The 14833-nt window shown below is 38.8% G+C and overlaps 1 protein-coding gene across 6 annotated transcripts in view; it reads right to left on the bottom strand.

The window, feature by feature from the left end:
• The window catches only part of CNOT4 (CCR4-NOT transcription complex subunit 4), an 81645-nt gene that overhangs the window by 17335 nt on the left and 49477 nt on the right, over positions 1–14833 (bottom strand). For 4 of the 6 annotated variants that reach the window (XM_062586080.1, XM_062586109.1, XM_062586089.1 and 1 more), the window contains 5 exons: positions 9312–9436; positions 5508–5663; positions 2865–2922; positions 2358–2607; positions 2–499 (listed from right to left, as the gene is read on the bottom strand). In XM_062586080.1, the coding sequence (XP_062442064.1) occupies positions 2–499; positions 2358–2607; positions 2865–2922; positions 5508–5663; positions 9312–9436 (1087 nt within the window). The remainder of the gene's footprint in view (position 1; positions 500–2357; positions 2608–2864; positions 2923–5507; positions 5664–9311; positions 9437–14833) is intronic. The other 2 variants (XM_062586102.1, XM_062586118.1) reach the window with 1 other exon arrangement.

Genomic DNA, 14833 nt, shown 5'->3' with positions numbered 1-14833 from the left:
CCTGATATAGGGATCCCTCCCAGACCTGTGCTGTGCTGTGGTGGGAGATTCAAGTCCAAGAAATTACTATTTGAGGTGGGATTTGCTGTGTGGTTCAAGTGCATGATGCTATTGCGTGGGAAGGCCATCCAAGGATAGCGAGCTGCTTGGCCTGGAAAACTGAAGGAGTTGTAAACTGCTCGGTGCTGTTGAAACTGTGGGAACCTCTGTGGCATGACTGGAAAGGTGCTACTGAGAGAGTTGGCATTTGTGGGTGCAGCAGGATGCAGGAATCCAGAGCCTGGCCCTTTGGCAGCTGTAGTGTGTGGGGTGGGGTTCTGAAGAGCTGTGGGCGAGAGGGAAGGTTGGTCTTGGACTGACAGTTCCTTCTCAATCAGGTCTGCTAAGGCTTTGCGGGTGATGTCAAACGGGTCAAACCCTAAGTCGTCCTCTTGCTGTTTGGAGGAACCAAACCCAAAAGCCGCTTGCCAGTCTGTAGAGGAGGACACTGGTATAGTTTCTGTTGGAGAGGAACAAGATTAAAAAAAAAAAAATTAACAAGTAACTATCAATAAAAAAATTTTCAGCCTCAATGGAATTGAGTATGTTACCAATTATCTTTCATATAATACATGTTCCCTAAAGGATCATGTGCCCAAAGGGGCACCTCACTGATCAGCTAAGACCTCCATTTTCACAAATCAAATTACTTAAAATGCTGAAACTAGTATTTTTAATACAAAATTGCTGAGAGCTTAGACTGCAAAAAGCCTTTTTCAATTAAGGCCAATAGAGAAACTCTTGTTTAAAATGTTCTTTTTATCCATATTCCTCAATGGAAGTGTGACTAAGCAGAATTTTTTAGTCTAAATAAAGTTGTTGCTCTGTTAATTATTTTGCTTTCAGTATTAATACTATGCTTCAGCTCTGCTGTGCAAAAAATGATAGGAGAGGGAAAAGGATGCTCCCTCATAGTTACAAAGGCTTCTGAGCAGTGATGAAAAAAAATGTCTATTGTCATGAAGAAAGAACAGGTGTAAAGTACACATCTTGATTTAAAAAAGGGAGTAAAACTGCATTACAAGATGCTGTTAAGTATTTTGAGTGTTGCAACAAACGAGTTAGGGGAACATGGCTAATAGTTTCAATTTGTAGTTTGTTTTAATATATTAAGGTACTTAGTTCAGCTTCAACAGATACGGGTTCTAACTTCACAGTATTTTTTTTTGTGGCACAGAAATTTGATGACTACAAAGTGGTATCACTTAACATTTACTCCCTCTGCTGGTAGGGAACCTTGACTACCACTTTAAAAAGTTGAAATTATGCTCAAAGAATCCTCTCTCAGAACAGATCTACACTTTCATTTTAGTGTATAAGCATGGATTTTAGAACGAAAAGAGCTGCTAGATAAAAAAACTTTCATATCCTGATTTAAATAGCAATAAGACATTTGAAATTCATTATGAAATGAACAAGATCTCTACCATCTAGAAGCTGTCTCTCACTAATGCTTAATCATCACAAAAATCAATGTGTATCTCAGCAGCAGGTAATTTCTTTAGTAATGAATATTATTTACAAACAGGATTATTGCAGCCAGAAGGGAGATAAGCATCAAAAGAAGATTAACCACTAAAGAACTGTATCCCAAAGTATCACTAGATTCTATTATCTTTATCACTTAACTTTCTAACATGTTTCAGATTGAGATCCTAAATACAGTTAACCATTCCCAAGAGTATATAAATGCACCTAAAACAGTTTCATTCATATGCAGTGATATTTCATAGCAAAATAACTGGAGAACACAGGTGTCTTTCAGTTGCTGCAATTAACTATTTCTACCATTTCCCTCACTTCAGAAAGATAAAAATTAGGTAGCTTCACGTAACTATGCAGGATAATACAGGAAATATCAGAAAGTGTGCAATGATATTTAACATTGGAATTACAGATAACAGATTACAACAACGTATACTGACATCATGTATTTTCCTCATCCCCAGCAGAAATCTGAAATGCTAACATTAAGCATACCTGTCACTTGTCCTATTATTTAGGAAGGTAGTTAGCTAAGTTAAGTTAGCTAAGAAAAAAAGAAGCAATGGCAGAAAATACTAGAAAACATACCAGAAAACTAGAATACTCTCTCATAAAATAATCTTAAAAGATATAAATCTAGACAGTTGAAAAACAGTAGTTTTTCTTAGAAACATTACTACAGCTGTAGTGTTGTCTACAGTTTAAGGACACATTTAATCATTTGTGAAGAGAGAAAAGAAATGAGATGAATCCCAGAGTTTTTGGTTTCCCACAATTTTGGGCATCAGTTACAACAGCAAGCAACATCTAGCAATGTAACTAAAGGTCCCTACCTGATGTGAAGAGGCTCTGTGGTTCTGGTGCTGTGGGCCAGTCACTGGAAGTCTGTGGAGAACTGGGGAACGGAGGGAGCCCACTTGGGATGGGGTTGGGGTGCCGGAAGTTGTCAGAGAAGAGTGACTGTGATTCTGTTACAGCCCCTTCAAAAGGGGACCGTGCACTGTGATTAGATGAACTGATGGGTATGACCGGGTTTGGTTTTGATAAACCTGGTGGTGGTGAAGGTGTGTCACTGTTTGTTATCTATGGGCAAAGGAGAGAAAGAGACAGTTAAAACAGGAATGACTATACTTAACATTCTCTGGTATTACAGTTAATATATTAAACTGAAGTTTTGAGGAAATTTTATCTCTGTAAAGTGTTTAACATCAGATCTACTAGAAACAGCATTTTGTAGTCTTGAACAAAACTATGATTTTTTTCTGAAAGTAATTGTTTCTCAAACTGCAAGTTGCATCAGGCCAAACTCTACTCATACTTTCATAGCCTTTATGTCTTACCTGTTGAGAGCTGTCACCATTTCCTATACTGAGGGAATCTGAAGGTTTGTCGATAGGGCTAGGAAAGTAGGAAGGGAAAAAAAGTCAATAAGACAATCAAGTATCCAGAGTGAACAACAATTGCTTTTTAGTAATAAAAATTTCTTGAAATAAATAGAAAAAATCATGAATCAAGGAAAAAGTCCACTTGTGAGATTGAAATTATGAGCATTCCAACCATTTGACATATATTATAATCTTTTTACCTCCCCCCCATTCTGCTTGTTGAGTGCCCTGTTAAGGAACAAAAGGAAAGTTTTAAACATGTTCAAAGTAATTCTATGCTATTTCAAACAAGATTATTGTATTATGGCAGTATGCCATTTGTAGTCAGCTCCATTTATTCTATTACTGGAGAGAGATTTGGAAACAGATTCATTTTCAAGATATCTAAGTTCTCAATTCCCATATATAACCTAAATGAATCTAGGGAGAGAGAACAGATTAAGTTTACCAGCCTGTCCTGGTAGGAAGTCAAGTTTCCCACCAGCCTTCAAGCTTTAACTAGCAGAAATTAGTTCTAAAGAAAGAACAAACTTTTGGCATGACAAAAGGGGGAAAAACAAAGGAAAAGGCATTTAAAAAAACAGAGCAAACAGAATAAAGATGAGAAACAACAGAAAACCGCTTCAGAACACTGTTCACTAGGAATAAGCATGACTAAGTTGGAATGGCACATCTCAGGGTTCAGGAGTCCGGCAGGCATTTGTGAGCAGCCTTCATTCTACTAAATTCTCTATTAACAAGACAGCTCTATCTTCAGTTCAGATGAAAATCTCTGCTTTACAGTCTATAGGTGCTTTCATTTTATCTACTCATAAGAAGAGGTATGCACAAATATCAAGCTGCATAGCCTGAAAGCCCAGTCCTTCTACACACACAAGTTATAATTATGAATTAAGTTCAAGTCAGAATGTGATACAAAACAAATTACAGGCATATTCTGTTAATACAAAAAATACAGACTTTAACTGGGTGCAGACTTCAGATCCCATCAACATCTTGTTTTCAAACATCCCTTTAATTCTACATAGAGCCACTTATGGTTCAAAATTCAAAAGACTTCTCCCTCCATGTTTGTTCTCCACAGCCCAGAATAATTAGAATCTAAAATCAGCAGAAATAATTCTCCATTCTAAAGATGGGCTATAAAAGTTACGTTCAATGAGAACAATTTTTGTGCAAAAGGAATACTAGTTGAGTTGGTATCTCAGAAAGGTAGTTGTAGTTCAAGTATTTAATATATTTATGATATAAAAACAAATCAGGAATATATTTGCAAAAAAGTACTACTCCAGAAAAAGATTTATAACTACTTTCTACTCAGTGGCTGAACAAGATCAAGAAGGTTATTCCACTCAGAATGAATTCCTGCCTGTTAGTAATTTCTGAATACCTACAGCACAAAATTTTTTTTGTAGACTCTTTACTAAACAATCATTCCCACTAGGAAAACTGGAACATCAGCTCTACCAGGCCACTGACAGAAAGACACAGCTTCAAACTGCAGTGTTGTGAAAGGTAATGCATGTAATACTTGAACTTAAGGGCCCTTTGTCAGATAGGCTTCCAGTCCTCAAGAATGAACAAGATTCATTAGCCACTGGTTACAGCACGTTTGCATAAACTTAGTACATTCTTTCCAGAAAGGAGACAAAGGAAGCTACATGCCATTACTGAGATGCCACCATAGGATCTCTGATCACATCTCAGTGGGACTGCTATTAAGTCTAACAAGAAGGTACCACTTTCAGCAGCACTCTTTACCACAACGTTAATGCATCGGTTCAATATTGATTTAAAATGAAGATTAGCAACACCACTTCTTGAAATATTAGAGTTTACCTTGGCATTTTCCCATTCAATCTCTGAATGAGCCCAACAGATATTACTTAAGGGGTCCAACAGGACCCAACAGTCATAAAATAATATGACTACGGACTATCATCGAAACCTCCAGTGATGCTTATGATGGAAGACAACACCAATTCTATTCAAGGAGGGCAGTAAAGGAGGAAAAAAGCTGGTTAGCACTCAGGAAGTTACTGCAAGCAGATGAATTGCTTCCTCTGCACAGAAGAGGTCTCAGTTGATCTGCTGCCCTGTTGTTCATGTTGTGAGTGGTAATTAGGAAACCCTTACCTCTGCAGCTGTGTTTCTAGAACACACTGCTGTAAAGAGATGACAAATTTTCAGCCTAGCATTTAGCTTCTTGCTCTTGAGACTTTCCCAAGTGACAAGCCTCCTAGAACATAGCAACTAGTGTGTTATTTTTGTGGGAACTTCTGTACAAAAATGAAGGGTTTAGTTCTGGCTTGGATAATGCCCTGTTCTGGGCAGCTGTATAATCTTTTGACAAAGTGATTATTCAATTCCCCTCAGCCCTTACCTGTACCATCACTTGCTTATTTATTATTAGGGTTTTCCTGAAAAATCTGCCAATCAGTCTTTTTGACATGGGCTAGACTAAGCCCAGACTTTTTGGTGACCTGATCAGGATTTGAATCCAGCTCTCCAACCAGAGAAACTGGAGAATCATTCCCTCCACACCAATCAGTGAGAGAGAAAGCAAGCTATCTGAAGTATAAAAGGCAGCACAATTACCCGAAATCTGAGTCTGCACCATCTGGAGTCATGTGTTCTGGGTCTGTGCCATTTTCTAATATAGGAGGCGTTTTCCTGTGTTCCATTGTTAAACCGTTGGCTGATTTACTTGAACTCTGTAATGATGGCCAGGCATCTTTGTTATTACTGTTGGGTCTGGAAAAAGGCAAGAGTAAAAAAGAAGAGTTCAAGTTATGAAGAAAGTGTTTTTAAAAATTGCAAGCACTGAGGAAATGAATCCATGTGCCAGACAATCCATAAGAACAGATTTATATGGATATTATTTCTCAGATTTTAAATGGTGGTGATTTAAAAAAAAAAAAAGAATCAGAGGGGGAAGGAAGGGAAAGAAAAGACTGGGCAGTTCTCCATTTTCTTCACAGAATAGAGAGCTGCACTGACAACACTGAAGTCCATCCTTGTCCAATTATAGAGAGGAAAAAAAAAAAAAAAAAATCCATCGATGGCTTCAGGTACCAACATCTATATATATATATTATATATATATTGCATCTAAAGTTATTGGCCTTATCTCATAGGTATTTAAAAGTTGCATAAACCATGAACTAAACCACCCATTTATTGAAAGTCTTTTATATTCCAGGCCATATCAGGCCTTAACCCAACAGATTTTTCTGCCTGCACAGGAGCCCATAGCATCACCAACAGACCAGCCAGACCAGCACAGTGTTCATTCAAGCTATTGCTCATTTCACTTTTAGATTAAAACTGTAATTACTTCCCTTATTACAAAATAAGGTTAAGTTTTGTTTCACAGTAAACCTGATCTGCAAGAGAAGTTCGAGAGAGGACTCGAAAGCAGAGTTTACTGCTGAAAAGAGTTATATTTTAGGCAAAAAAACATCCATAATCAAATGCATTTGAATATAGTGTAACCCACTAGCCCTGCAATCTTACTATAAAAGTTTTTTAATTTTCTCCTTTTTTTCCCTATTAATTTTAGATTTATCTGCTCTAATTGGTATGCTGTTTTCTAGTGTTCAAGTGTTACCTTCAAAAGGAACAAGTCTTCAAAAAATATATATAAATAGTATGTACTTATTACATGGCCCAAAATTTGTTCTACCTCTCTAGGTAAATTTAGTAATTTACCAGCTGGAATCAGGAAATTTCCTACAGCTCTTTAAAGCAATAAGAATTGTTCCTATTCAGAAAAAATTGATATTACTTGATATCTTCAAATATCAGTTAGAATTTTACGATTTACTATTCTGCTCCATCTACTCTCAGATAACACCTACACAATATGTACACAAATGAAATCCTTGATTTCCAGATCCATCTTTTGTACACATTGTACACATTTCAAATAAGTTAGAGATAGTGAGTTGATCAGATACAAGCATCAATGAAGACCCATTATGTCATGATCTGTCAGGTCATTCATTCAACGCTGCTCCCCTCACAAAAGCAAGCCACAATCTGAATACAACAAGTCTTTCCAATGCATTAACAAATTTAAGTATCCAAAATTAGATCCACTGCAATGCAAGTCATCTGTATATATTAAAGTTAATTTCAAAATTTCACAATTAGAAGTCAGTGTTGCATTCAAAAGAAAGGAAGTTTTTTTAAAAATATAAAGCTTACAAAGGGCTGTTCTCTAAAAGTCTAGCAGGTGCCTAACAAGAGTGTTCCTACTTCTAGCACAAGGAAGCATTCATTTTGATTCTTCAGGAAAAAAAAATCACTTGATCTGTTTTATCAAACAGTGATTTAAATGTAGACTATATCCCTAACTTTAAGGGAAAGCACACACTATTACTACCATGTGACATGCCAAGAGATGCACACACACGTTCAAAGAGGCATTGGGGGAATTTTTCGACATTTGCCTTTAGCATCAAAAGAAGTTCTGTGAATATGGCCTTTCAAATTGAAAAGGAAATGAGAAAAAGCACTTATAAAAGTTTAAGAAATTGTCTTATTACCGGATATTTAATAGACACCTTTTATTTGGAATTCAGCTTCTGTTTGATTCCAAAGTAAAACCAAAACCCTACAACTCAGAAATGCAAGTGACCACAAACTGTCAGACTGATTTATCAGTGAATCAGAGAAAGGAGAAACTGATTGGGTAGGAAGTCGTGAAGCACAACCACATGCATGCGCGCACACACACACGCACACTCACCATCTCTCCAGCTACACGCAGTACTGATCAGCTAGGACGTAAAGAAACATTCCAAAATCCCAGTTGCAAGAAGAAGTAGACTTTGCTACCCAAAAGATGATGCCTAGCACTTAGTAAAGAACAAATTCAATGCTGCGGTAATGCTGTTGAGGTGACAAATGAAATGAGGTCCAAACCACTTGTAGCCTTTAGAGTAAATGTCATTTTTCCCCCCACAAGTGCCAAAACGTTAGCACCACAGACTGGCCAAGCTCCAACTCATAATTGCTTTCTGAAGGCTTAAATGCTTACTGCAGTTTTAGATGGAGCATTCTTTCCTCTCTGGTATCATCTGTTTTGTTAGGATCTAATTAGGTTTCAAATTAAGATTAGTTCAGACTTCGAACATAAAATAAATCAACACTCAAACAATGCACTAAGTGGTGTGTTTGCTTTACATGTAGCACTCTTCCTTCCAAGTCAATATTGAACCAGTGTCCAAGACATAACAAGATATGGCACAGTCCTTCAGAAAAGACCAAACTAGAGGTCCTGACCACTTGCAGTCAAAAAGATCATATGACACTTCCTGTAAAAGTAAAGGAGGATAATTCAAGTACACCAGTTTGATCTGAATTCTGGGAATTGGATTTTGTATCCTCAAGCTCCCTTGGCAATATTTAAGATACAGTATCCACTTTCCTCCTAAAATGTTCTGCAGTGATACCATCAATGACAAACCACTGTCTGAAAATTAATAAACTGGCCCATAACACAAATTCCAATTACAAAGCCAAAGCATACAAGTGAAAACTAACTTTTACAATCTATCCTACCTTTCTCATTATGAAAATCCCATAAAAAGGAGGAGAGTAAGTAATCAGCACCTTTTATTTCTTTATCTCAAACTTAATGTTTGAGCAGACAATTCATAAAAGGATTGATCACTTTACGCTTTCATTTATCCTTGTACAACTGTACTCCTACGAACAGGAACCTTTTCACAACTTACTGGATAAAAGACTACTTCAATAGAAAGTGGTAATGAGAAGCAATATCTGCAGTTAAAACATCACAAGAGCTACGTTTCAGTTTACTTGATGAATGCAGGAAGTCTTTAATTCACATCTTGTGAGTTCTTAACCACACAACAGGAAAAAGAAACTATGATTATTTTACTTCCAGTTTCCAAGGTCTTTATACTTAATGTCAAGACTGCTCTTGAAATCACGATATAAACACATGATAAAAAGCATCTGCTAAGATAGTAATGCGTCCCAGTTGTGACAGAATAAACTGCATTTGTCACAACAGACACCTTACCAAAATAGGTGATAGCTGTTCTTTAATAAATACTATAACATGTATTTATACAAATATGAAATACGAAGTCTTCTTTCAGAATAAAAATACTGACATAGCAAACCCAAGTACACATAGCAGAAGGGGAACTTATTTACCAAACAAGACTCACACTAAGTTAGTATTAGAACCAAGTGGTGCATAGTTCTCCAACTGCATGGAGACAGCTGATACCTAGGTTTATCAAGTAACAAGCAACAGACTAGTGTAGGCAAGTCTGAGGGTGCAACAGGAAGAATGTTTTCTACAGAAATAACCAGAAGGAAAGCATTTCCAGGCAGTCCAGCATCAGTACTTACGCATCATACCTTTGCAGTGCTGTCACTTTGTTCTTGTTCTTGTCAACTGTACCCGTAGATAACTGGAGAAAGTTGGGGTTTAGTTTATATAATTCTTGCAGTAGTTTCTGTTCATATTCCTGGTGCTTACCCGCCTAAGGAAAGAGAAACTCAGAATGAATTAGGTCTTAGAGTTTTTTTTTTGTTTGTTTTTACATGTGTGTGTATGTGTGTGTTCGCGCATGTGCGCGCACACATGTGTGTATGTGCAAAAATCTCGCAAAGCTTAGTAGTTAAGCTCTAACAACTTCAGAGATCACTCCTGAGTGAAACTTAGGAGAGTGCTTCTCATCCTCAGCATTAATATGATCAAGGAACCTAAAGCTCGCATCAAAAATCACTCAGCTGGATTTACCAATTTACAATTTTTCTTTTTAGGCTTCTAAAGCAGAAAATAGTTGCAACCTTATCAGAACTTGCTCTCCAATGCTAATAAAAACTTAACAATAGTACCCTCTAAATCAAAAGTGCCTAAGTCTCCACAGCAAGCGTAGAGTCTTCATTCTGTATATCGAGTGTACTAATCTTTTCAGTAGATGGGAAAGAGGAAAAACAAAGTCTCTCTCACAAACCCAAATGTAAATCCCACATGTAAATAATTCTATACAGGCTTAATAAAAACACTTGCAGCGGTACAGGTGTGAACTACACTGTGAAACAGAGTGTATTCCAAGCAGTAACTAATAATTCTTTTAAATTATTTAACTGAATTAAAAGAATAATTCTTTTAAAGAATTGAAATAGTCTTTCAATTACTTTAATTAAAAAATTCAATTATGTTAAAGAATATTTAAATATTCTTTAAAAATAATACTCCAATATTTTTTATAGTTTCTCTTACCACTTGAAGCGAAGAAACACTACTTGCAAGTTAGGTATTTTAATATTAGTAAAATGCAAAACAGAATAATGAATGTTCTAATATCTTGAGCATCCTGTTAAACTGTAGTATTTTATCTATTTTTATATAAAATACATGAATAAATTCTGTATCTACACCTGGAGAGAGAATATACATATTTAAAATATGAAGTTTTCCTGCTTAAATTGGAAACAAAACCACTGGTAAAGGAAATATCTAATTACTAAATACTCCAAGTCAGTTAAACACTAAACATCAAGTATTTTGGTACTTAAGTCTCCAGTTCTCTGTTACTGGTCAATTCTGAACATGCCTTTTCTATGCACTTAATCTATTCTCAAACCCCTAAAAGCACACTGAACCATTTGGAGTAGGTTTCTTCTTACTTAACTTTGTAAATGTCTAAACCCAAACTACCATCCACAGTAGAAAAAGGATGAACTTCTAGGGTGTGGTTCATCTACACAAAGATTTTAGGAGATGCACTGAAACCTAGAAATGCCTTTCTCCGTGTGCTATAAAGAGAATATAAATAACTAGTTCAGATACAGAGGTCTACACTACAGACATCTAAGCAGTTAATGAAGAAGAAATCTTCATCTCTCAGGCTTAAGACTTCAATGCTAAGAGCTTCAATGGCAAGAGCAACTGAGCTATGGTTGTTCAGGGATGCCAGGCCAGTCCTAAACTCATTTACTTGCCATGTGAATGCAAGAAAGAAGAAACGAGATTCAAGTCTTTCACAGGAACTTCCCTTAACCATGTTTTATTTAAAGAAACAACCCAGGGGCCAAATCTAAGAAAATAAATCATCCCACTGTCTCCTGTCTTATCTAAATTCCCAACTTTACTTTCAGAGACTTCTGGAGTTCTACCAGTTCTTTTCAGCTTGTCTCAATGTTTAGCTCTACTAACAATTATGTAACCTAAAAAGAAAGTTTATCCACTAACAATATTTTTAACAATATTCACTATTTTATTTTAGAGAGAATCATCATGTCTGTGACAATGAACAATCATTCTCACTAAATGGATGTGCAAGTCTGCTGACAGTAACTAAAACCTCAGAAAGCTGATGCCTTTGAGTTCACAGAACTCTTTATAGCTGTGTAAAGTTTAACAAATATAAAAAGGTACAGAAAAGGAAGATTCATTTAAGTTACTAAGATCAAGTGTTAGTATTGGTATTACCTACTAAAGAGTTAAGTAACTTCAAAATATGAAGTTGCAGAACTGCTGACCAAGATACATAACCTGTCAGTTTTAACCGATAGCTGTGGCAGAGGATATGTATATTGCCACTGTAATCATCTTCTATGAAAAGGCTGTTGAAGGGATCCTGGGAACTACAGACTGAGTTCCACTTCCATCCCTTGCAAAATAATGTCAATCTCAAAAAGGAAAATTACGTAGATAAACATAATCTGTTGGGAATGAATCTGCATGCCTTCTGTTCAGGGAAATCCTACTTCACTAACCTGTTGGAATTTTACAATGGTGTCAGTAAGCATATGGATAGAGAGGATCAATGAAATCTTTGACACTTTTTCACACCAAAGAACATTAAAGAAGTTGGCCTGGGATTAGAGGAAAGGTGGTTCTATAAATTTAAGTCAATTCAAGGATAGATAGGCGAAGGTAATGCTTACTGGTCACTCTTCCAGAGGTGGGGGGTGAGGAGAGAAAATTAGGACTGATGACTGGGACCAGTTTCACGTGCCACCATCAGCAAGTAGGAGAAAGGAGACTGAACAGCAAATTCCGTTCACTGACAATGCTAAGCTACTGATTTATGCTGATAAATGAGACGCTCCAGAAGAATCTCACAAAACTCAAACAGGCAAAAGGGTGACAAATGAGCTTCACCACAGACAAATATAAGATAACACATCTAGGGAAAAAGCAACACCAACACTGCTAATCTCTGAACTGGATGTCACAGTCTGCGGGAGGGAGGGAGGGAACGGGACCACCCAACAATACTCTCCCTCACCCCCAAATCCAGAGGGCTGCAATATGAAACTCTGTTGTACCCACGTCTCGAGTGCAATGTGCATTTAGTCCAGTTTCTGCATCTCAAGGAGGACACAGTGGAGTGAGAGAAGATACAGAAAAGGGGTGACTAAAATGATCACAGGGATGGAACAACTCCTTCACAAAAGTAATAAATAAAATTTAAAGCCTAGAAACTTTGCAATTTGGAGAGAAAGCAGCTGAGGAAGGCAAGATCAAGTTTTATAGCAACACGAAGGCAATGGACAAAGTGAAAGCAAAACACTTATTCACCAAGTTCTACAATGCTAAAATTAGGGGACATGACAGAACTAGAGATTAGTTTGTAACAGCTAAAAAAAAAGTACTTTATAAAATGGCTAGTGAAGTTCTGGAACTTGCTGCACCAAAAGGTTGTGGAGTAACCAGTATCAACAGGTTCAAAATGGATTACATTCATGTCATGGTTGACAGTTCCATAAGAAACTAAAAAGCCTAAGCAGGAACATACCCTCAAACATGCATAACACAACTCTAGTCCATGAGAAGAGCACAGGGAAGTGAACTGCATAAAATATCCACCAAATACTTCTAGTGCATGTAGAGATGCTGCAAGGAAGGCTAAGGCCCAGTCTGGCAAGGGATGTCAAGGACAATAGGAAGGGCTTCTTCAAATACATCAGCAGCAAGAGGACTCGGGAAAATGTGGGCCTCCTCCTGAATGGGGCGGGGGCCCTGGTGACAAGGGATACAGAGAAGGCAGAATTACTGAATGGCTTCTTCGCTTCAGTCTTCACTGCTAAGGGCAGCCCTCAGGAATCCTGCAGCCTGGATGTGAGGGAGAAGGTCCAGAGAAGGGAAAACTCTCCTTTGGTTGAGGAGGACAGGATTCGAGACCTTCTGGGCAGGATAGACATCCACAAATCCAAGGGCCCTGACGGGATGCACCCATGGGTGCTGAGGGAGCCGGTGGATGTTGCTGCCAAGCTGCTCTCCATCATCTTTGAAAAGTCATGGAGAACTGGAGAAGTGCCTGAAGACTGGAAGAAAGCCAGTGTCACTCCAGTCTTCAAGGAGGACGACCCAGGCAACTATAGGCCAGTCAGCCTCACCTCCATCCCTGGAAATGTGATGGAACAGCTCATTCTGGATGTCATCTCCAGACATATGGAGGAGAAGGTGATCAGGAATAGCCAGCATGGATTCACGAAGGGGAAATTCTGCTTAACCAATCTGATAGCCTTCTCTGATGGAATGACTGGCTGGGTAGATGAGGGCGGGAGCAGTTGACGTTGTGTACCTTGACTTCAGCAAGGCTTCTGACACTGTCTCCCATAACAGCCTCCTGGAGAAGTTCAGGAAGTGTGGGTTAGACGAGTGGACAGTGAGGTGGATTGAGTACTGGCTGAAAGGCAGAGCTCAGAGGGTCGTCATCAGTGGCGTGGAGTCTAGTTGGAGGCCTGTGGCTAGTGGCGTCCCCCAGGGCTCAGTATTGGGTCCCATCCTGTTCATCTTCTTCATCAGTGACCTGGATGAGGGGACAGAGTGCCTCCTCAGCAAGTTTGCTGATGATACCAAGCTGGGAGGAATGGCTGACACACCAGAGGGCTGTGCTGCCATACAGAGAGACCTGGACAGGCTGGAGAGTCAGGCAGAGAGGAACCTCATGAAGTTCAACAAGGGCAAGTGCAGGGTCCTGCACCTAGGGAGGAATCACCCTAGGCACCAGTACAAGCTGGGGGCTGACCTGCTGGAGAGCAGCTCTGCAGAGAAGGACCTGGGAATGCTGGTGGATGACAGATTGACCATGAGCCAGCAATGTGCCCTTGTGGCCAGGAAGGCCAATGGTCTCCTGGGGTGCATTAGGAAGAGTGTTGCTAGCAGGTTGAGGGAGGTGATCCCACCCTCTACTCAGCCCTGGGGAGGCCTCACCTCCAGTACTGTGTCCAGTTCTGGGCTCCCCAGTACAAGAGACATGGAGCTACTGGAGAGAGTCCAGCGTAGGGCTACAAAGATGATCAGAGGGCTGGAGCATCTGCCCTATGAGGAATGGCTGAGAGCTGAGCCTCTTTAGCCTGGAGAAGAGAAGACTGAGGGGGGATCTTATCAATGTGTACAAGTACCTGAAGGGAGGGTGTCAAGGGGACGGGGACAAACTCTTTTCAGTTGCCCCATATGACAGGACAAGAGGCAATGGGCAGAAATTGAAGCACAGGAAGTTCTGCCTGACCGCGAGGGAGAATTTCTTCCCTGTGAGAGTGACGGAGCATTGGGCCAGGTTGCCCAGAGAGGTTGTGGAGTCTCCTTCTCTGGAGATCTTCAAGTTCCTCCTGGATGCAACCCTGTCTAACATTCTCTAGGTGACCCTGCTGAACAGGGAGGTTGGACTAGATGATCTCCAGAGGTCCCTTCCAACCTTACCGATTCTATGACTCTATGATTCTATCCAGGTTTGCACATGCTCCTTGAACTTCATCTCCTACTGCCGCTATCTGAGACATAAAACGTACTTCAGGGACTATTTCTAATAAGGTAGGGTACTTTTTATTTTATGGAAATATAGCTGAAATCCTCGGAACTAACTATTTATGGAAAAATATTTAATAGTATAGATATTTTCCCTTATTCTATGCTTTAG

This window comes from Rhea pennata, chromosome 1, assembly GCF_028389875.1.
Source record: "Rhea pennata isolate bPtePen1 chromosome 1, bPtePen1.pri, whole genome shotgun sequence".
Classification (NCBI taxonomy): domain Eukaryota; kingdom Metazoa; phylum Chordata; class Aves; order Rheiformes; family Rheidae; genus Rhea; species Rhea pennata.
This window is presented reverse-complemented; position numbering and strand designations above follow the sequence as displayed.